This window comes from Oryx dammah, unplaced genomic scaffold (genome assembly GCF_014754425.2).
Source record: "Oryx dammah isolate SB20612 unplaced genomic scaffold, SCBI_Odam_1.1 HiC_scaffold_22, whole genome shotgun sequence".
Lineage (NCBI taxonomy): Eukaryota > Metazoa > Chordata > Mammalia > Artiodactyla > Bovidae > Oryx > Oryx dammah.
This window is the reverse complement of record NW_024070206.1, coordinates 53296813-53321268: the sequence shown is the minus strand read 5'-3', so window position 1 is coordinate 53321268 and position 24456 is coordinate 53296813. Positions and strand designations below refer to the sequence as shown.

The 24456-nt window shown below is 35.5% G+C and overlaps 1 protein-coding gene across 1 annotated transcript in view; it reads right to left on the bottom strand.

The window, feature by feature from the left end:
* The window catches only part of CCDC102B (coiled-coil domain containing 102B), a 269181-nt gene that overhangs the window by 138987 nt on the left and 105738 nt on the right, over positions 1-24456 (bottom strand). Inside the window, exon 6 of the mRNA XM_040264340.1 lies at positions 19990-20199. Within this exon, the coding sequence (XP_040120274.1) occupies positions 19990-20199 (210 nt within the window). The remainder of the gene's footprint in view (positions 1-19989; positions 20200-24456) is intronic.

Below are 24456 nucleotides of genomic sequence, written 5' to 3'. Positions count from 1 at the left end.
AAGGTCTAATAAGGTAAAATCAATAAAGGAAGCATGGTCTTTTCATCCTTTCATGAATCATTCTCTTGAGTATAAAGTGCTGTTACGTTGGTTATCCTGCATTGGTAGAAAATGAGGTAGCTCCTCTGTATTTCACATTTATAAAATTATACTGCATTTTGATTTTTTTGGTATCTAATCCATGATTTCTCAGGAGTATTTATGCTGTCTATTGAGTATGCAACAAGTAAATATGTCAATACTGAACATCTATCTAAATTAACACTAACTTACAAGAGTGACTTCTGAAATACCCAACAGGCCCTCGTTCACGGTCAAGTATACTATGGTTACCAAGGAGTTCTGCTATCTTGGGAATTAATGCAAGAAACTTGTAGAAGCAGAACGATGTTAGAGGTAACAGGTACATTTCACAAGTAATTTGTTCACACTTTATTATACAAAAATATGTTTGGAAGAAATGAATTTAGATTTATCTTTTACCACATCCTCTATTTAACCTTTGGCTCACATCTTTAATAAGGTAAATTCTAATTTAATTAGTACACTAAATATTATGCAATGATTTACCTGCCAAATGAATTTGTAATTATCTGACTCATAATTAAAGCAGTGGTTTAATTTCTAAAGTCTTTAAAGTTTGGCTCAGCATGGTTATAAATGAATTTCTTAGTTTTCTCTACAATCAGTTTTAAATACCATGTGCTTTCTTAAATTGGAGAGGGTAGTGGCAACCCACTCCAGTACTTTTGCCTGGAAAATCCCATGGATGGAGGAGCCTGGTGGGCTGCAGTCCATGAGGTCATGAAAAGTCGGACATGACTGAGTGACTTCACTTTCAGTTTTCACTTTCATGCATTGGAGAAGGAAATGGCAACCCACTCCAGTGTTCTTGCCTGGAGAATCCCAGGGACGGGGGAGCCTGGTGGGCTGCCGTCTATGGGGTTGCACAGAGTCAGACATGACTGAAGCGACTTGGCAGCAGCAGCAGCTTTCGTAAACAGAGCTTAGTTAATAGGCCCATGTCTCTAGATTTTTACTTATTCTTCCTATTAAAAATTACACATAAATATGCATAAAAGTAATGCTAAGCGCAGGCCACTGTGACTAGTGCTATGATTTGAAGGAACAGAGGATAGCAGATATTTTGTCCAAGTTTTGGAATTTATTTGTTAAATGTAATACAGTGATTATAATGCTGTCTGGTCAGGAGAGTTGGCTTTTTAGCACTTGATCCAACCTGGATGAATCATTAATTTCTTGAAAATAAGGTTCAGCCTTGGGAAATATACTGACCTCCAGTGTATCTCTGTTAGTCAGTCACCTATGCTTTCTATTTTCTATAAAAGGTACTTCATTAAGTACTATAAGCCAAAGAAATTAGCCAATTTATAATAAGTACAATAAACTTAAATTGTATACTTTGATCCCAGGCTTCTATGTCTTAAGTGACTTATTATATTTTTTGTCATTATAAAGGTGAGTGTATATCCTTTTCAAATGCCCATTGAAATAATAATTATCAACTTTATAAATCTATAAATTATAATAATTTAGATTAGATTATAAATTATAATTTATAAATTATAATGATAAATCATAAAATTTTATAAATTATAAACTCTGCTCCAAGTTTACAAAAGCAAAAAAAATTCTTGTGTAATGAAGAATGACCAACTCCTAACGAGAATTCATTAATTTATATATCACAAGCTTCTTTGGTGAGACTTTTCAGAGCAAATTTATATATAATCAGAGTTAGTAAGCATTTCCTGTAATGGACCATGAAATAATGTTAGCTTTCGTAAGATGACTTTCCCTCTGTATAGTATGATTCATTAATATAAAGAAATAGCTTTGCTGAAAGATAGAATTATCTGTGGAATACTTTTGACTATAAATAAAAAGATGGAAAACATAGAAAAAGAAATGATAAAAGTATGACCAGTATTATTTTCTGCTTTACTTGTAATACGCTTGAAAATTTAAGCAGTTCATAAATATATTTCAAGGGATAAATATTTATGATAATAAATTCTTAATATATAGAACTACATAATTTATATGCCAAGCAAATATTCAGTAAATAATGATTAAATGTACTTTAAAAAATTGTGCCTCTTTGTAGAATTCTTATTTCACTTTTTTTTTCAAATATTTCTAAATTCCCTTACTTGGTGTCATCTAAGCTTTATTTCTCTATTCTCCAGAAAGATATCTAAAAGAATATTGAAAATGGTACTTGAATTTTGACCTGGAAAAAAACAAAAACAAAACCTATTTGATTATGTCACAAATAATGTTATCCATATGATCATTAAATAAATAGATACAGTTTGTAGTAGGCAAAAATATATGTGAGAACTGGCAAGTCTGTATGTTCAAATGATTCATTATTACTCAAGGGTTTATGTATACTAATCAAGTGACTTATTTAATACTGCTACTTAATCATAAAATATTTTAAAAAGTCTGCATGTTGATTGCATTGGGTTAATTTCATTAGAGTTTTAAACTATTGAAAAGGCAACTTAAAAAAAATAAGATTAGACTTTACCTCAAGAATGACTGCCCCAATCTTAAGGACCTGTGGCTAAATAGCCTGTTAAAATTAACCACTTGCCCAAGAAAGTCAAATATTACCAGTTAAAATATTAAGGGATCTAAAATTTTCTCATGAAGAAAAGTAAAAACCCTATATTATTTTGTTTAAAATTAAGAATATTTGTTCTCCAAAAACTCTGGGTAAAAATGAATTTATCTCCTTAAAACTCAACTTTGAATTGTGAACAAATTCACAAAAAAGAACCATGAGAGTTGCCTTTAAGTGCTTACAGAAAGGTTATGGAGGAATAATTCAGAGTTATGGAGAGAGTGGCCTTTAGAATCAACCAGCCTTGAATCCAAACTTCCGTCTCCTCTCACAAGATTTGGGTCTTCCTTCTACCTCACTTTTCTCCTTTATGAAATAATTTTGCTCAAAGAAAAACCTTTCCAGAAGATTTTATGAGGAGTAAGTAATACTTTTTAAGTATTAATATAGAGCTGAGGAAACTAGTCATTCAACATACATTGACAGAAATACAAAATAAAAAAGAAAGTGCACTATATCTTCAGCTGAAAACATTGACTACGTAGCTTAACAAATAAGACTGTCTTCCCTCAAGATGCTTAGTAGGCTTTAAATCTACTTGTCTTGCCATCCTCAAGCAGAAAGGAGGTTTAGAAACACAGGGATCTTCCTGTGTCTCCTGTCAGAATAGCAGCGTGAGTGTCCTCGGTCATGCCTGATGCTTTGCGATCCCATGAACTGTAGCCCCCAGGGTCCTCCGTCCGTGGAATTCTCCAGGCAAGAATACTGGAGTGGGTAGCCATTCCCGTCTCTAGGGAATCTCCAATCCAGGGACCTAACCCCTATCTCCTGTGTCTCCAACACTGGCAGGCAGATTGTTTACCATTCCACCACCTGGGAAACCCATTTAATAAAGCGGAAGGGATTACAAAGCTCATCTGAGGAAGGCACTCCATTTTTTTGAGAAAATTAAGACTGATTTAATCATCTATATGTTTCATAGTGAAGGCAGGTCTAGAACCAAGGTTTCCTGCTTCTCATAACAGTGTTAGGTATTTTTCTCCCCAAACCCCATTACCTCAAATCTAATCCTAAACATGTTTTTGAAATGGATAGAATTCGTCTCTAAAATTTTTTCCAGAAGATTGTGTTACATAAAATGGAATAAAGGAGAAAGACATATTAGTCCAAGAAATACACTTGAAGTAATTACATGCACCAGTATGCATTTTAAGGCATTTAAGTGGCTTTATCTACAATCCTCTCCAACATAACTAATCCACAAGTACAATGTGTTATAGGAATTTTTGTCATTTGGTTATTGTAAAAAAAAGGACTGTTTCTCAATTCAAAGTGGTTTATCCTATATCTACACAAATATTGGTTTGAAAAATATTTTAAAGAAGAATTCAAGGTGTTTGTACTTTAGTAATAAGAGCCACTTAATATAAGATAAATGTATATTTAAATATTAAAATAATGTAACTCAAAAATAAGGGACACAAAAAAAATCTAGACTAAATTCACAGAAATACCAACAGATTATGTAGTGTCAACACTGAATAAGGAAAAAAGTAAAATGGATTCAGTTCTCCGTGGTTAGTCAAAAACCCACTGACACGCTCTACAGAGTTGAGATCCAAATTATCTTTGAAGGAGCTGACACAGAGATGTACATCAGCTCAGCACAGTTCAGGAAATATTCACTGAACATCCACCCTGTGATAGGAACGTGTCATTGAACTGAAATTTAAAGGCCACTAGCTCTTTAACCAAAATCTGGTTTTGTCTTGTTCCTGGACACACAGCTAGACTACATTTCCCAGCTCCCCTTGCAGTTACCCACAGTCATGTGACTATTTTAGCCAATGATTACAGGAAGGTGTGTTCCAGGCCCCTTTCATGCTTGGTCACAAAGCCCTTCTGCACATACTCCTCTCTATCATCTTCTGTCAGTCAGATGGAAGCAAAAAAAAAAAAAAAAAAAAACCCAAGAACAAAGCCCTAGGATAGTGTTTCTCAAACACCCATTCCCATTAATACTTTCCCCAAGAAGCCTTTTTAGGCCTCATTTTTTCCCCTAATCCTCCCTCCTCATGAAATTTTAATACCATGGACATATATCTGTTTACATACTGTGGCCTTTTAGAGGGCTACAAACTATTGTAATATTTAAAATATTTCACCTCCACCCCCAAAAACAAAATTTTCACCACTTTGAGAATGCATACCTTAGTAAATCACAAAATCACAAAATGGAAGGTGTCAGAGTCCAAGTTAGATGGCTAGATGAGCATGATGTTCACTCCAATAAGTCAAGTCATTATACTTTTTAGGTCCAATATGTTATAGCAGTCTAGACTACCCTAAGTAGGCTGGCACAAATGGGAGAAAGATCAACAACCTCAGATATGCAGATGACACCATCCCTATTGCAGAGAGCAAAGAGGAAGTAAAGAGCCTCTTGATGAGAGTGAAAGAGAAAAAGTGAAAAAGCTGGCTGAAAACTTAACATTCACAAAACTAAGATCGTGGCATCTGGTCCCATCATTTCATGGGCAGTAGGTGGGGAAAAAGTGGAAACAGTGACAGATTTTATTTTCTTGGGCTCCAAAATCACTGTGGACAGTGACCAAAGCCATAAAATTAAAAGATGCAAGCTCCTTGGAAGAAAAGCTATGACTAACCTAGACAGTGCATTAAAAAGCAGAGACATCACTTTGCCAACAAAGGTCTGTGTAGTCAAAGCTATAGTTTTTCCAGTAGTCAAGTATAGATGTAAGAGCTGGACCATAAAGAAGACTGAGCTCTGAAGAAATGATGCTTTTGAACTGTGGTGTTGGAGAAGACTCTTGAGAGTCCCTTGGATTGCAAGGAGATCCAACCAGTCCATCTTAAAAGAAATCAGTCCTGAATATTCATTGGAAGGACTGATGCTGAAGCTCCAATACTTTGCCCATCTGATACAAAGAGCCAACTCACTGGAAAAGACCCTGATGCTGAGAGAGATCGAAGTCAGGAGGAGAAGGGGATCAAAGAAGATGAAGTGGTTGGATGGCATCACCGACTCAATGGAGATGAGTCTGAGCAGACTCCAAGAGACGGTGAAGGACAGGGAAGCCTGGCATGCTGCAGTTCATGGGGTTGCAAAAAGCTGGACATGAATTAGCAACTGAACAATAAGAACAAATGTCTTTAAAATGTATTTATATAAAGTGCAATAATATGCCTTGTCTGCTTAGTCATGCAATCTAATAGTTGGCCAAAAATAACAAACTGTAAAGCCTCTAAATATAAAAACAAACAAAATATAATTTTCTGGATAATACTGACTTACAGATCACATGCCCTTTAAAAGTTAAAGTCTAACTACAATATCATCAGGCTACTAATTTCTCCATTCAAACAGAACTTTCTTCAAAACTAATGTAAGGGTAAGGTGCTTTGGGAGTGAAGAAGGCCTTAGTTACTACCCAGAAACTTTGTTAATCTCACTGTCCTCAGAACTGTCTCTGTGGAAAATGAATCATCATTTCATAGACTATCCAAGAAATAGTAAACATAGTAATAAAAACATTCTGCATTCTGAATAGTTAACTTGTATATTTCCACAAAAACACAGAAGCTTAACAAAATGAAATAAACTTAGAATCCTTTAAGTTCACATTTACATTAGTTTTGGAATATAAAATAAATGCAACATTTTAGAGATTATAGAAGTGAAAATAAATTATTTTTAAAATTTAAATTGTATAGTCTAAGCACAATGAATGCTTCCCGGATACAAATTGTCCAGATATATTTAATTAGGTAATGAAATATTATATCTTATTACTTTTGACAACTAAATTTCTGTTATTAATGTTTTCCTACATCAGTTTAATTTTTCAAATATATAGGCAAATGAAGGTTCAGCTGAAATTCTATCAACTAATGGTAATTTATGTCACTTTTTTTTAATTGGGAGAGAGGAATGGCAGATTTCCCAATTCATCTATTACGGCTTCATGAGTGTGAAAAAAAATATTCAGCTTAAGAGCATGTGTCACCTAAGGAACTAAATTTATTGAATAAAAGTGACCCTTTGATTTTCCAAGTATACAAAAATGGTGTCAGATTAAGATAAGAAAAATCTATACCAAGAATTTGTGTTATGATTAAGAAAACTGATGATCTCATGAACAAACAGTAGAACCTACCTTAAATTGTAAGATGGCTGGACTATCAGCATGTAAAAAAACTAAATTGATTGATCATGTTTCTAAATGAGCTATGTGATGTAAAGGAAAATCAGAATAACTGGAGGGTTCTCTAACCGGTAAATGAAACAGGCTTTTCAAATATATCACTTGTCGGAGAAAAATAAAGTGTGTGACAACATGTATACAATTGCTATAGTGATTAGTGTTTTCTATAGATTTCTTGACATTGTACTTAATCAATATTCACTTTTACTAGGCTTTAGTAATACAATATCCCTAGATGTAACCAAAGAGTCATTTCTGGGATATAGAAAAATGAAGTAACCATCCCAAATGCTGATTTCTGACAATTTTCAAAGAAAAGCCCTTAGTCAGTGCTAAAATATTTTGACCTTTATATTTATACAATTTGACAGTTATGGGCAGGTGACTGACATGGTGCCTTCACATTGATTAAAACAAGATATTCTCCAGACAGCACAGAGTAAAAGCCCTGAACCCATGACATGAGGAACTCAGTACATCCTTAATTTAAGCCCCTTCACTGCCTGGACCAGGTGTCCTTCCACAGAAACCAGCCAACACAGCAACACAGAGCAGACCCGCCTGCATGTCAGTCATCACCACCTTTTCACAACATGAATTATTTTCCTCCAGATAGTGGCTGTTGCCAGTTTATCATAAACTAAGCTGTTAGGATCCACCTTTACTAATGTTCTAAAAGTATCTGTAATAAAAATAGCCTGTAAAAATATGAATATATGTCTTGCATACTTAAATGTCATGCAAATATGAATCAAAATATCCGGGTCCTTAACAGCTTGCCTTGTCCTAAGTTTACTCATAGATCTTTCCAGCAAGGTCTGTGTCATAATCACGATTCAGCCCTAGGAAACTTCTGATGTTACAGGAGAAATTAAAGAGCAAAACAAAAACGATAAACCAGACAAGTAAAAAAACTAATGCTGATATAGGAGGCAACACAATTATTCTTTTGATTTTCAGAATTGTGTGAAACTATAGTAATAAATTTTGTCACAAAAATATTAAAGATAGGGTAGATTTGGGGGTTGTAGGTATACAAGCACACCTGAGAGGAGCTACCCTGCGTCTGAGGCCAGGGGCGGCGGCCAAGAGTGCCAGGCTGAGACAGCACAAGAGCAGCCAAGGGGAGCCACCCCAAGTCCGAGGTCAGGGGCAGCGGCCAGGAGGAGCTACCTCACGTCCAATGAGTGGTGGCTGTGCGGGCGCAGGAGGGCCTAGAGGAGCTACTCCACATTCAAGGTCAGGAGGGGCGGCAGTGAGGAGATACCCCTTGTCCAAGGTAAGAAGCAGCGGCTGCACTTTGCTGGAGTAGCCATGAAGAGATACCCCAGTTCCAAGGTAAGAGAAACCCAAGTAAGACGGTAGGTATTGCAAGAGGGCATCAGAGGGCAGACACACTGAAACCATAATCACAGAAAACTAGTCAATCTAATCACACTAGGACCACAGCCTTGTCTAACTCAGTGAAACTAAGCCATGCCCTGTGGGGCCACCCAAGACGGGCAGGCATTCTATCAGACCTCTCCTGTCAGGCAGGAGAGGTCTGACAGAATGTGGTCCACTGGAGAAGGGAATGGCAAACCACTTCAGTATTCTTGCCTTGAGAACCCCATGAACAGTAGAAAAAGGCAAAATGATAGGATACCAAAAGAGGAACTCCCCAGGTCAGTAGGTGCCCAATATGCTACTGGAGATCAGTGGAGAAATAACTCCAGAAAGAATGAAGGGATGGAGCCAAAGCAAAAACAATACCCAGTTGTGGATGTGACTGGTGATAGAAGCAAGGTCCAATGCTGTAAAGAGCAATACTGCATAGGAACCTGGAATGTTAGGTCCATGAATCAAGGCAAATTGGAAGTGATCAAACAGGAGATGGCAAGAGTGAACGTCAACATTCTAGGAATCAGCAAACTAAAATGGACTGGTATGGGTGAATTCAATTGAGATGACCATTATATCTCCTACTGCAGGCAGGAATCTCTCAGAAGAAATGGAGTAGCCATCATGGTCAACAAAAGAGTCTGAAATGCAGTACTTGGATGCAGTCTCAGAAACGAGAGAATGATCTCTGTTCATTTTCAAAGCAAACCATTCAATATCACAGTTATCCAAGTCTATGCCCCAGCCAGTAATGCTGAAGAAGCTGAAGTTGAACAGTTGTATGAAGACCTACAAGACCTTTTAGAACTAACACCCAAAAAAGATGTCCTTTTCATTATAGGGGACTGGAATGCAAAAGTAGCAAGTCAAGAAACATCTCGAGTAACAGGCAAATTTGGCCTTGGAATATGGAATGAAGCAGGGCAAAGGCTAATAGAGTTTTGCCAAGAGAATGCACTGGTCATAGCAAACACCCTCTTCCAACAACACAAGAGAAAACTCTATACATGGACATCACCAGATGGTCAACACCGAAATCAGATTGATTATATTCTTTGCAGCCAGAGATGGAGAAACTCTATACACAGTCAGCAAAAACAAGACCAGGAGCTGATTGTGGCTCAGATCATGAGGTCCTTATTGCCAAATTCAGACTTAAATTGAAGAAAGTAGGGAAAACCCGTGGACCATTCAGGTATGACCTAAATCAAATCTCTTATGATTATACAGTGGAAGTGAGAAATAGATTTAAGGGACTAGATCTGATAATTGAGAGTGCCTGATGAACTATGGACTGAGGTTCCTGACATTGTACAGGAGACAGGGATCAAGACCATCATAAAAAAGAAATGCAAAAAAGCAAAATGGCTGTCTGGGAAGGCCTCTGTGAAAAGAAGAGAAGCGAAAAGCAAAGGAGAAAAGAATACAGAGTTCCAAAGAATAGCAAGAAGAGATAAGAAAGCCTTCCTCAGCGATCAATGCAAAGAAATAGAGGAAAAGAACAGAATGGGAAAGACTAGAGATCTCTTCAAGAAAATTAGAGATACCAAGGGAACATTTCATGCAAAGATGGGCTCAATAAAGGACAGAAATGGTATGGACCTAACAGAAGCAGATGATATTAAGAAGAGGTAGCAAGAATACACAGAAGAACTGTACAAAAAAGATCTTCACGACCAAGATAATCATGATGGCGTGATTTTTCCAGACTCCTAGTTCTCCCTCTTGAAATGCCAAACATTTGTACTTCCCTGAAACTCTTGTATCTAGAGCTTCAGATTCAGATGCTAGAAAAGAGACGCCTTCAAGCCAGACTTGGATTTGGAGTTGATTTGTGCAGAGAGAGGCAGCAGAAGTTACAAGACTGGCGGGCCTGGTCCTCTGGGAAGTCCTCCGACTTCCTATCCCAGCTTGTAGCTAAGTGAATGATCATGGAGGTGGAGGATGAAACAGGGACATCCAACCCCTGAATCCTGATACCTTTCCAGCAGTGGGGATGGGAAACCAATTTTCTAGTTATGTCTGTTACATGGTGATCTACAAGGAGTCTTTCCTGTACATCCATAGCAGAATCTGCTTCCTCAATCTTTCAAAATCATCTGATTCCTTGCATTATATACTTTTCTGTTATTTAATCTATTTTCTGATATCTGCAGTCAAACTCTTAAGTGACACAGTATTTGGTAAATGTTTATCGAGCAAATCAACAGACTAATGAAATGGTAGACACTACCTGACTTAAAATGAAATCTACCTATACTAGATGAGATGAGATAATTTGAACCTTTTATAAAGTTATGTCTTAATAATATTCTTTTATTCTTTACAAATTATGTTTCAAACACATGAAATAAGATGGATTACAACATTTGAAACTTGTAGTCCCCACATCACAGAAAAAGCTGAAAATCTTTTAAACCCATTTTAAAAAAATTCTTCATTTATAGTTTCCTTACAACCATTAAAACTAAAAGCAGACTGGAGCTTATTTTTTTCTTAAGATGGATTACATGCTAATAAGCAAAAAGTGAATAAGACAAATCTAATAAGAAGAAAGAACGAAAGGAATATTTCTATATGGTATGAACTAGGCTAATAAGCAGTAACTCATTCAAACATAAAGACTAGAAAGCAATAAAACTCAGATAATTATCTGAAGAGTAGGCCACATTTAGGTTTTAAAAATTTGAAGATCTGAATTTTCTTCTTTTCCTATATTGTGTATAGATCCAAATGATAGGTCTAATTATAAGATGCTTGTTAATATCACTCTAAAAAAGCAAACACTCCAGCTACACCCCTTTCCCAGCCATCGTGCCAAATAAAGTTTCTTTGGGAAGAAACTGAATTAATTCTATCTATCTGTCTTAAAGTAGGATAATTAATTTCAACTGGCTTAAGGTAAAATTATTCTTGTAATACAGACTCTGCCACCTAATTATTCCTCCATATGCTCTTGCTCCCCTACACCAGCCTCAGCCTGGCACAGTGGGCCTCTCGCAGGTCTCTGCCCATCCCCCACACTGTCAAGGTCAGGACGCTGAAACAGCCACTAGCCTGCCTCCAGTGCAAAGAGAATCAGGTTGTCAAGCAGTGACGCAGTAGATCAGAAAACAAATTTCATTTGTGATGTTTATTTCAATTAACCATAACGTGTCTAAAATGTCCTTGAAAATAAATAGTTTAAAATTACCATTAACAGGAAATATTTATCCCAATCGCCTTCCTTCCTAAAGTTATACACACACATACACATACATACGTACACATAAATACACACACATGCACACACATACATTTCAATAATGCTATATCAGAAATAATCTGAAGTCATTTACAGTTATTACAAAGGGTAATATTACAAAGCATCTTGGAAACATGGATGTTAACGGTGATTTTCCAAATCTTACTGCACATAAAAATCACCTAGTTTATTGTTTTAAAATATATACATTTCTAGTTCCCAAGTCATATGCCTATTAATTCAGGATTTTTATTTTCAGACAGCACCCTATCTGGGACAGACAGGATCAGGATCCAACATTAAGAAACACTGCTCTAGGAGATCAGAACATCTAATCTATTTTTAAATTCCTTCTTTTCACCATGTAAATTCTACCAAGCGTACATATAGTAACAAGCTTTCAGAATAATAGAAAAGAAGTGAATGTGAAATATGAATGTGATATGTAATTATTGCTTCTTGATTGATTTCCTATTCACTTTGCACTGAAATAGAATCACCCACACAAGAGAAAAAAAAAAAGGAACTACATAATGGAAAATTAATCAAAACTAGTTTAAAAGCAAAGAAATGATTCTTGTTAGTTACTGATGTATTGGTGCTTCCTCTCCTCTTTTTTCCTAGAATTTAGAGAGAATTAGAAAAGCTGCCAAATGTTGTGGATATTCAAACACCATTAAATTAAGCATAATAAAATGATAGGGAAATAAAGTGATGGCCAGTGGCAGAGAAATATGAAATGAAAAATCTCTCAATTATGTCAACAACCATATTAAATTTAACTGTGTGAATTAAAAAGAAATAAATCCAGTAAGTGGAAAGAGTACACTAAATTGTACTAGGAGCCAATAGCTATTTTAGTAAAAATAAACTGAAATTCCAAAGAAATATTATGTTGTCCTCATGAACCTGAATTAATGTCTTTATTTAAACCAGTAGCTAAATTTTCAAAACATAACAGAACTGTGAATTTGGGTGTTGGAAGCATCTCAGGTATTTTTTCCAAACTTTGTTAATAGTTTAAAAAAACTAAACCACAAAGATTATTCCTTGACCAAAATCACTCAAATATTGAGCATAGACCCAGGATAAGAGTTTCATTCTTTCACTCTTTAATATTTGGTCCTATTTACCTGTTATATATGAGTTGAATCACACATTCAGCAGTTACCACTTCCATTGAATAATAATGCAACATGTTCTCTGGAGCCTCTTTCATAAGGACAATTTCTTTCATGAAGGCTCTGCCCTCAGACCAAATCTCCCAAAGGCCCCACTTCCAACACCATCACATCAGAATTTAGGTTTTTATGTCTGAATTTTGGAGAAACACAAATATTCAACAGATCTCAATATTTCCACAAGTCATCTATAGATTCAATGGAGTCCCTATCAAAATCCTTATGGCATTTTTTGCAGAAATAGAAAAGCTCATCCTCAAATTCGTAAGGAATTTCAATTTTCCTTGAATATACAAAATGATGTTGAAAAAGCAGAACAAAATTGGAGAAACCACATTTCCTGATTTTGAAACTTACTATAAGGTGAATTCTCTGATATAATGGTAAACTTGCAAACCAATGGAATAGAAGTGAAAATCCAGAAAATAAACCCATACATTTATTAACAACTGATTTTCAACAAAAGTGTCAAGACTATTCAATAGGGAAAAAACAGTCTGTTAGACAAGTTGTGCTGAGGTAACTGGAAATCCATATGTAAAACAAATAAGCAGGATCCCTACCTTACAACCATATATAAAAATTAGCTCAGATGAGATCAATGATCTAAACATAACATGTAAAATTATAAAAGTCTTAGAAGAAGACATAGGAGTAAATTATCATAACCTTGATTTAGTGATAGATTCTTAGAAATTACACCTTAAAAGTATGAACAACAAAAGAAAAAATAAACTGGCACTCATCAGAATCAAAAACTGCATGCAAAAAAAAAAAAAAAACCTGCATACATCAGAAGACACTATCAAGAAAATGAAAAGATAAGCTAAAGACTGGTACAAAATGCTTGCAAATCAAATATCTGAGAAGGGCTTAATATCTACAGTATACAAAAAGCTCTCACAACTCAACAACAAAAAAGCAAACAGCCTTATTTAAACGTGGGCTAATGGCTTAAATAGAAATTTCTCTGAAGAAAAGACAGAAGTAGCCAAGAAGCCCATGAAACATTTTCAACATTGTTAGTCATGAGGGAAATGCAAATCAAAACCACAACAAGATTTACCACCTCACACCCAGTAGGATGGGTATAATTTTTAAAAGACAGAAACAAAACCCAAAAAGAACAAGTATCACTGAGGATTTGGGGAAATAAGAATTCTCGTATATTGTACTGGAAAAGTAATGGCTCAGTCAATGTAAAAAAAAAATGTTTGTCTCTCTAAAGTTATATAATTACCATATGACCCAGAAATTCTACCCCTATCTGTACCAAAAAGAATTGAAAACCGGTACCCAAATAAATACATGTACATTCCTGTTCTTAACAGCTCTGTTCAAAAGAACCAAAAGATAGAAACAATCCAGGTATCCATCAGTGCATGAGTGGATGAACAAATTGTGGTATATCCATACAATCAAATGCTCTACAGCCAACAAAGAAAGGAAGAAAGTGCTGATGCTTGCTGCACAGTTCAAGGACCTCGGAAACCTTATGTTGAAGAAGCCAGATACAAAAGGTTACGTGTTGTATGATTCCATTCATATGAAATAGCCAAAACAGGTAAATCCATGGAGACAGAAAGGAAATCTGTGGTTCCTGGTGTCTTCCTATATAATGCTTACTGTATTTCCTTTGGGAATGATGAAAATGTTTTAGAATCAGAAGTGGTTGTACAACATCGTAAATTTATCAAATGCCACTAAGATATTCACTTTAAAACAGTTAACTTCAGAGTGTCCCTGGCGATCCAGTGGTTGGGACTTCGCCTTCCAATACAGAGGGTGCTGGTTCATCCCTAGTAGGGAGCTAGGATCCCACATGCATTGTTGCCGATAAACCAAAAATGGTTAAAGCAGAGATAATATTGTAACAAATACAATGAAGACTTTAAAAAAAATGGTTAGCTTCATGTACTGTGATTTCACTATAAGAAAGAAAAAAAAATTGGGAATGTCTCAGCCCTATTAAAGCTATTTGAGTTTTCCTCTAGTCTTATAGCTTTATTTTTAATTTGGTTTTTAATTTTAAGAAATATTATAACCATAGCATTTTTTCATTTTAAATAAGAAGCTAAATATTATTTTATCACTATTTTAAATCAAACTAATATATAAATCAACTGATGACAGCTATGGGAACTTCCAATCACTTTATAATATAGCAGATTATTAGTAGTATGCCAATCATATAAAATACAAAATGAGATATAATTTCATATCTGAATATCACAACCTATAAAATTTCATGAAGTTCTAATTCTGTAAAATATAAGTGACCTAAAGAGTCAAAATTTGCATCTTCATTTTAATTGGTTATGGGATAAATGTTATTTATCTGATACATAAAAAGGAGGTTTTAAAGGCTGATAAAAGATCCCATTAACCCTACAGATTTTGTTGCCCTCTCACATTTGCCTTGTAATAGAATAAGAGAGGGGATGAGAATTGAAGATAAATGAAAATATACAGTAAAATTTAAATAATGAAAATCAAAGCATAAACACACACATTCACTTAATGATCTGCTACACTTTTGTGAGGATGTGCCAAACACGTGGACTGAGATTTAATATTCATGATTTTAATTTCACAAGACATGACAGCATTTGGTGTTTTAGTAAGAGAAAGTAGAACTCCACACGCAAATAATTTATTCCCAGAAATGCTGCTTCATGCATATAAAATCTTATGTGCACACTTTTGCTCCAGTAGAGAATCACAAAAGGGGAAGAAAACTAATACTCCTAGTTCAGTATTAGTTTTGTAGAAATCAATTCACTGTGGGGTGTGTGCATGTATGTGTGTGTGTATTTGAGTGGAGGTGAAAGCAATCATAGTATATTAAAGTAAATGCCACCCTATTTTGCAGTATATTGATTTATTTCAATTCAGTGGGGCACTTTCAGTAGATATCATCCTTATGATATCTGTAAGTGGTACTTAAGTATCTTTATTTCTGCTAACATCAGAATTTCTTAGGCAAAAGGACACTGTTTTGCTCAATCTACATAATTTCATTCACCTTTGTTAAAATGTACCCAAAACCGTGGATGTGTTTTTCAGTTTCATGAGTAAATAATTTATTTTGAAGAATGTCTTCTGTAGCCTAGGGTTTAATAGTGTGGTATACATGCTATTCTTCAAAATTATTTTCATTTTTATTAATAAGATATAGCATATTTAACACACTTTTATTATATTTTTCCATATGTCTAAACATCTCTATAGTTATATAAGTACTTACACATGATCTTAGCCAAAAGGCCGAGAAGCGATACAGTTATATAAGTATTTACTAATAGCTATTTTAAAAGTTGAAATTTCTAGTGTATCTCAGAGCAAAGCAGAGTAAGAACAGCTAAAGAAAAACATAAGAAGATAATAAAATAAATCTAATAACATCAAATTATAGTGTTCTATATTTATTACTCTAACAGCAAAAGAATAGGTATAATTATTGTTTATTCTTAAATGGTTCAACAAATTTATGAGTAGTAGAAGGCTTCGGAAGCATGATAATGGAGGAAAGTTAAAGGCAGAGCTGCCTGCTCCAGCACTGAATGGAAATAACACGTTTCTGAAGACAAAGTTGCTAAGCAAAATATACATAATGCCAGTTCTGTTCAAAGAATGGACACTTTCAGTAAAGTAAATTCATTAGGAATTGACTTTGATGGCCTTTCCACTTTGGGATTAATTCATCATTTTCCTGAGACACATCAATTACCTCTCTGTCACATTAACTTTCTGAGAATGACCCCGTATGTGACCTGAATGAAGGGAATCAGTTGCCAGAATGATTTAAGAAAACAGGCTTCCAAAGCGCTTCATGAGAGGCATGTTGACGAGCCACGGGGCCTTGCTCAGTAGAATACTGACCGTTTTTTCCAATGATGTTTCACTTAAAAAAGTATGGTTTGCAATGGAAAATACATATACTGCACATCAAGAGAATTAAGGCTTCACAAGCACAGAAATCTCTGCCATACACTGAAGAAACCATCTGAGCCCTACAGGGTAGTCTATTTTCTAAAATTGTTGGGAATTGCAATTCTACTTTTCTCTGTTACAGCAAAATCATGACATATTTTGATAAATGTCAGGTAATACGTGCTTGTTTCCTCTTCGGTTGTTTTGTTATGTTTTATCACGTTACGGTGGTCACAAACCCCACTTTTCCTTTCCTTCCCTTTCAATCAAGTTCTCTTACCTTATTCTCTGTCCTGAAGTTCAAAGAAGCGAACAGAGAGAGAAACAGGACAGTAAGAGCTCAGAAAGGGATTCGAATTAGTGAACCTTGCAGCTGTTTATTTGGCTGTTTTTCTTTTCACTGAGCCTTGGAAAAGATGGTCCTTTCTAACAACATTCTCCAGCTAGGGTTTTATCACTCTAAAGGGATCTGCAGCTTTCAGTGTCTGTAGGCTGAAGTACACACAACCGTGTACTTTCTAGATAACCCACAGCAATGCATATAATTCTCATCCATAGAGATGCAAACTAATTTTGCCTGGTGGAAGTGCAATTTATTTCTTTATCCCTTGTGGGGAAAAAAAATCAGTTTTGCATCTGATAACCAAATTCATTTATGCATTCTGGTTGCCCATTTTTCTGTTACTTAGATCCTTCAACTGGCTATATCATGTTACTGGTTGATTCAGGAGTGGATGGATGAAATAAAACCTTTCACATGTGTTCATTTTATGTTTATATGAGATTTATGAGTTTAGCATTTTATATGCCAGCATCCATTTCCTCATCTTATTCATACACAGTATTTTTATGCATTTAGATATATGCTAATTCTATAGGGCACTTATATATATATATACACACACATATATATGCAAACATGTTATTCCTATATGGTACTGATGCACATAATTTTACAGATACAGATTAGTTTTATTGATATAATGTTAAAAGCACAGTTTGGATTTGTGTTATAATAACATCTACACAATTTCCTGGACTTTGGCTTGTTCTGTATGAAGCTTTGATTCATTTGATATTGAGAGACATCTGAACCTTGATATTTTGATCTGTAAAGATTTCTGTAGCTCCAAGGATTATGACCTGCAGCTGCTCCACGACAGGTAATTGTTTTGGTTTAAGTGCATGCATGCTAAGTCGCTCACTCCTGTCTGACTCTTTGCAACCCTATGGACAATTGCCTGCCTGGTTCCGCTGTCCATGGGATTTCCCAGGCAAGAAGACTCAAGTAGGTTGCCCGTGTCCTCCTCCAGGGGAACTTCCCCACCCAGGGATTGAACCCAAGTCTCTTATGTTTCTGGCATTGGCAGATGGGTTCTTTATCACTGGTGCCACCTGGGACACCTTTAGTTTAAGTAGTGAGTCTGAATTCTTAATAAAGAAGGTTAAAAAAAATTCACTAACACCTCCTCCCAGCCATCAAAATGATATACACTGAAGGAACAGCCTCATGATTGATGAGCACACCCAACAAGTTATTCAGATCTTCCAAAATCTTCCTGGTTTCCAAACTCTGTCTACTTCTAAACCAAAGAACTACACTGGTCCCAAGAGCCCAGGACTAAACTCAGAGTGGTCTGCTAACATGATAAGGCACATTGGCATATATACCAGCTCCAAGGGTTTCCCTGGTGGGTCAGTGGTAAAATCCGCCTGCAAAGCAGGAGCTACAGGAGATGTGGGTTTGATTTCTAGGTCGGGAAGATCCCTGCAGGAAAGCATGGCAACCCACTCCAGTATTCTTGCCTGGAGAATCCCATGGACAGAGGAACCTGGTGGGTTACAGTCCATAGGGTCACAAAGAGTTGGACAAGACTGAAGCGACTGAGCATGCACGCACACACCAGCTCCAAACAGGCCCCAATCAGCCCTCATACTTCCTAACTGACGCACTTTATGCTATAACAGCTGGATATAACCAGAAAGGCATCAAAGTGGGATAGAATGAAGTACTTCTTTCATGTTCCCATTCCACTTTGCTCTTAGCCATCATCACAATCTATTATTGATAACAATGGACGTGTAATATCTTCCCAGACAGACACGAAGCCCACGCTGGGCAAGGATAATGATTCAGTCATTTTCACATCACCAGCATCCAGAGCAGAGACTGGCACAGGGAATAATAAAAATAAGTGCTTGCTCTGTTCAGTGAATCAAAGGGAAACAGATATTTTGATGATCAAAACTTGCCCCATAATTGAAATAATTCTGTGCTTTCACGAGTGGCAAGCTGCAAAACATTCTCTACAGATTTATCCGTTGTGTACATGTCAGAAGCATATACCATTACTGACGGTTTATGAATCTGTACAATAGAAAATTATGATCACTGACTATAACATTTAACTTTAGATGTTTGCATCACCAAGTCATGAAACACTAATCCAATTTAATCTTATATTTGCAATAAATCCCTAAAATCACAAAGAATAAACAAAAGTAATATGGAATTCACTTTTTCTGCCCATTTAGCTTTTACAGCTGATATGAATATGAACTACTTATATGACTCAAAAAATATGAACGTTTCAAACTCATTTTTAACTCATTGTTAACGGAACTAAGTGAAAAAGATAGAATGATGCATTAAGGTACCATAGCTACTTTCATGGGAGAAACAGGAACAAGCTGTATGTGTTTTGCAATATACTGGTACCAACACATATACATTACAACTGCCACTGAGAGTGTTTTAAAAATCTAAAAGCCATGTATCAAAAAAATTACATCCATAGCAGTAAATATGTCTATTGGCTTTAGGACAAAATTCCAAAGCAAGCTAACTTTCCCAAAGTCAAAATTTGACTGTAATTCAGGTTTTAACATATATGTCATAGCCTATAAAGGTAATTTGTAACATGATGTGTTTAACTGACTTAAAAATAATTTTTCTGAGACTAAAAAGAAATCAGAGAGGAGTAAACCAGATACGTTTAAATGTTTATGTGGATATTTACCTTACACCAACAAATCCTAATTGTATAGTTGCCCAAACTGATGGAGAAAAATACTCACTGAAAAATAAGATCAACTGCTTGAATAACTGAGATAAAACTATGACAGGAAACCAAACACAGAGGTCCTTTACTGACTTCATGCTTTTCTTCCTTTTGGAAAAGCTTGAAACTCTCAGATTTGTCATACTCTAACATGTTCACACAAAATTTGTCACATTCTCTTTTCCTATGCATGAACAACATTTTAGATACATTTTATATTGCCATGGGAAAAGATCAAACTATCAGATATGAGATAGTACAAAAAAATGTATTCAGGCTTGAAGTTGTGAAAGTTAGGGTGGTACCCACCAGTCCTCAGGGCAGAAATACAAAGGAAGTGAAAACATTTGCTTCCAAAGAGTTCCCATACCTTGTTTTTTTCCTGTGGCTCAACTCCTGATGTCTTGAAATCAGGACCTTCCGAGTTTTCACTTAATCTATTTCTCCTGTGCAGGAGTTCTTCCATTTCTTTCACTTGGACCTTTAACCTTCTATTTTCTCTCTCCAGTCCTTGTTTTTCCTTTTCAAGTAGCTCCCTCTTGTCCCACTCAGATGTATTTTCAGCCTGCAATCTCTCTAGCTAAAGACAGAAAACACAGAAAAGCAACATGTAGCATTTGCAATTGCCAAAATGAATATGTCCATTTACACATTAATTTTTCTATTTTTTGGCCACATCCAAGGCAGGCAGGAAATTAGTTCCTCGACCAGGGATTGAACCTGTGCTCCCTGCAGTGAAAGTATGTGGTGTTTTAACCACTGAACCACCAGGGAAGTCTCTACACAATTTTTAAAAAGAGAACTCTATTTGTCTGAAAAGTTGAAAACAACACAAAAGCCCTAAGACCAGATCATGCGCTAGATAAATTTACCCTTTTTCTTGGTTCATGGGACTATTTCTAGAACCAAACAGACCATATTTGTCAATTAAGTATATTAAGTGAGACATTGATGATATTTTGCCATCAAGCTCCACTCAGCTGATGAGAATTTATCAGTTGAGAAGTAACAAAATCATTTTTTGGGAAATTTTGGTTGGATGGATATAGTTCATATATTCATTCACTCATTCACTTATTTACTATACCTTTCAACTTCCAGGCACTATGCTAGTCATTGTATAGATGGTGAATGTAATAAAATATCATAAATGCCATGGTTAAAGTACTGTACAATATAGTCCATCTCACCTGAATGAATGGCCTATTTGATTTTCAGGGAATGGAGGTTGGCAACATGATTAAAATCAGAGGTATTTTAAAACTATTTGTTATGGATCAAGGTTGAAAATTACGTGTTTTAACATTGTTAGTTTTAAATGGCTTGATGGCAAAGTGTTGATGCACTATTATAAAGTAGTTTCCACGACTTTAAATTTTCAAAGAGAAATCAACATTAAGAAAATGTTAGACTTCAATAATATCTTTGGAAATTAATTTTGATTAAAAAGTCTAAAAACTGCTTTTTCATACACACATAATTGAGCCATTATTGTAGAAAATGTTCTGTTCCCAAATCTAAAAGGCTCTGGTTTTTGAAAAAAACAGGAAACTAAAATTACATTCTTGGCACTAGACCTTCTCTATCAATTAAACATAATAAACTAAGGGATCAAATTTTAGATGATGTGATTTGACATTTGGGGTGCCTGTTTGGAATATGAGGTGAAAACAGTATTTCACAATCCAATTTAGAACATGACATGACTTTAATTATTAAGATTAATGCTTAAACTTTTTGACTAGCATCACATCACTTATCAGAATGAAAATAATAAAGTTGCAATAAAAAATCATCAACTTTGTGATGAAAAATTAATTTTATGAGAATAAATGTATTTTTGGTCAAGGACAAATAGGATGCTATGTCAAGTCTTTGTAAAACTTTAGGCATTTAGAAGACATTGCTGCATTTGAATTTATACCTAATAACAGATAACAAGTAGAAATAGAATTTTAAATAAATAATAGATGGCTTGAATGAAAAAAATCTAAATTTAAAAAGTTGAAGGAATTATATTAACAGCAATAACAACAAAACTTAAATAATGATGTGTTATTATTTACTATTTGAAGGTTTTTATTGACATACCAATTATCTGATAAATTTAGGCATATAATAAACATCAAAAAAGTATGGGTTTGTGAAAACTGGATCATAAATTTTATTAGCAATTTTATTTTTTATTTCATCTTTAATGATTCTTTCTTGTCAGATTATTCTTTTCTAAAAATCATACAAAATCTACTACCTTAAAAGCCATTCAATTAAATGTGGAGTTAAAAGGATGAAAGAAATATCAGGTATTACTTTAAGCTTTCAGAGTATTTTGTAAGCAGTTCTAACAACTGATCAATTTGAAATGGAATTCTATTGATTCACTTCCAATGATCAATGGAAAAATTCTAAAACATTTTAATTCTAACTATAATACACTATGAATTTTAATAGTGAAAGTGTTAGTCTCTTACTTATGTCCGACTCTTTACAACCCCATGGACTGTAGCCCACCAGGCTCCTCTGTCCATGGAATTCTCCCGACAAGAATACTGGAGTAGGTAACCATTCCCTTCTCCAGGGGATCTTCCCAGCCCAGGGACTGAACCTGGGTCCCCTGCATTGTAGGCAGATTCTTTACCATCTGAACAGCCAGGGAAGGAGAATCAAGCTAAAAGTATCTCAATAAAAGGAAGTAGGAGATGGATTTGCCAAGAGCCCAATCATGACATATTAGGAGCTTAGGAGAGTAGGTAAGAAAGCAAGTTAAACAAGCAGATACTTACACTTAGAAGGAAGTGTGATTTAAAGGATCATTTGAGTTTCTTATGAAAAAAATGTAATATTGTGATTATTCCCAAGGACCAAATTGAGTCATTTCTTTTATTCATATATATGTATATAAGTGTTTATGTGTTTACTTCTTTCCTTCCTTCCTTCCAGCTTTATCGAGATATGAGTGACATATGTGTTCACAGCCTAACAATTTGGTCATTTCTAATTATATTCATCTATAAACTCAATCTTCTCCCCTTGTCATTCCTTAATACTGCTGAAAGGATATCAGTAATAGATTGCAATGAACAAAATAACTAGAACCTAAGTTTTATGAAACCTGAGTTGGGCCAGTTTGCTCACCATCTGGCACCCAACACACGCTAGGTCAGCGCTTCACAAGGACCTGTTGAAGGAAGGAAAACACGCATACTCTGTCTCTACAAGAAGCTCCCTTGTATTTCAATCACAGCAAGTGGGCACAAAGTGGAATAAGACAGCATCCTAGCAGAGCCAGTTATTCACTCACCAATTCAATTGCCAATAGAATTTCTCAGCACATTTACTCTTAACTCTTATTACTGTTGTCATAGTTCCTTTGTATTTTGTGATAGGAATGAGGTAAAGACAGGATTGTTCAGTAGAATGACCAAAAGTTGAGTCCCAATTCTTTTTATCCCAAGACACTATTTTTCATTTATAAAATATGGAAACTATTTCCTACAACTTAGTATTATGAGACAGGAATGATTTAGGGAAAATAGTTATTAAACTTTCAAACTCACCATAAATATTTCTGTCATAAATATGTTTTCTAAAGAACAAAACATACTGACAGCCAATTCAAATAATAACAGGTGAAATAGTGTATTATTTTTCAGCATGTTTTATCAAGACAACAATCATTTTGTAAATGGACCTTGTCGACTGAGAAAACCCCCCAAGAGAATGCACGATATGGCGTTCTTCAGGCCAGTGAGTGTTGCGTACAATGTGCATGTTCCAGCAATAGATTTGCAAATATTCAGAATTTTCATTTCAGACAAGTTAGCTATAAAACCTCATTACAGACACTGTGCTTTTGATAAGAAGAGATAAAAGGCAGGAAGCTTGTCACTCTCTAGCCGTAAAAGATGATTACCCTTTTACTGAGGACCTAGTATGTTCCTGGTAAATAAGCTCTAAGGTTATTTCTTATCCTTATGACCATCCTGTAAGTTTGTGTGTGCTACACACGAGAAGGGAAACTGGGGTTCTGACAGTAGAAGTAACGTCAAGGTGGACAAAGGGTCCAAGCCAGGGTTCACCTAAGGTTCCTCTCTGCCTTCAATATGAGTTCATCCCACCCACATGAGGCTAACAGACACCCACTTATATAAGGATACAACCACATTCTGAATCCATTGTGCTGCACTGTAGTAAGGAGATCAAACCAGACAAACCTAAAGGAAATCAACCCTGAACACTCACTGGAAGGACTGACGCTGAAGCTGAAGCTCTGATATTTTGGCCACCTGATACAAAGAGCCAACTCATTGGAAAACACCTTGATGCTGCAAAAGATTGAAGGAAAAAGGAGAGGGGAGCAACAGAGGATGAGGTGGTTGGATGGCATCACTGACTCAATGGACATGAGTTTGAGTAAATTCTGGGAGTTGGTGATGGACAAGGAAGCCTGGTATGCTGCAGTCCATGGGGTCGCAAAGAGTCGGACATGACTGAGCAACTGAACTGAGTAACAGCTTGTGGTCATTCTAGTCATCACTTCCTCGTTGACCTATACATTTTGCAGGTCATGAGATGGTTACTTATGATTTCATAACTTTTAGAGTATCCTTATAATAAGTAAACATGAACTTGAGCAAACTCTAGGAGAGAGTAAAGGACAGGGAAGCCTGACATGCTGCAGTCATGCACTTGGCGACTGAAAAACAACAACAACTAGGAAAAACTGTGTAAATATAAAATACTTAATAAAATCTGCACTAGGAAATTAAGCAAGTCATAAAGGGTAGATCTTCTTTATTTCCAAAGTCTCTCCTAAAAGTAATTTTCAGTTCAGTTC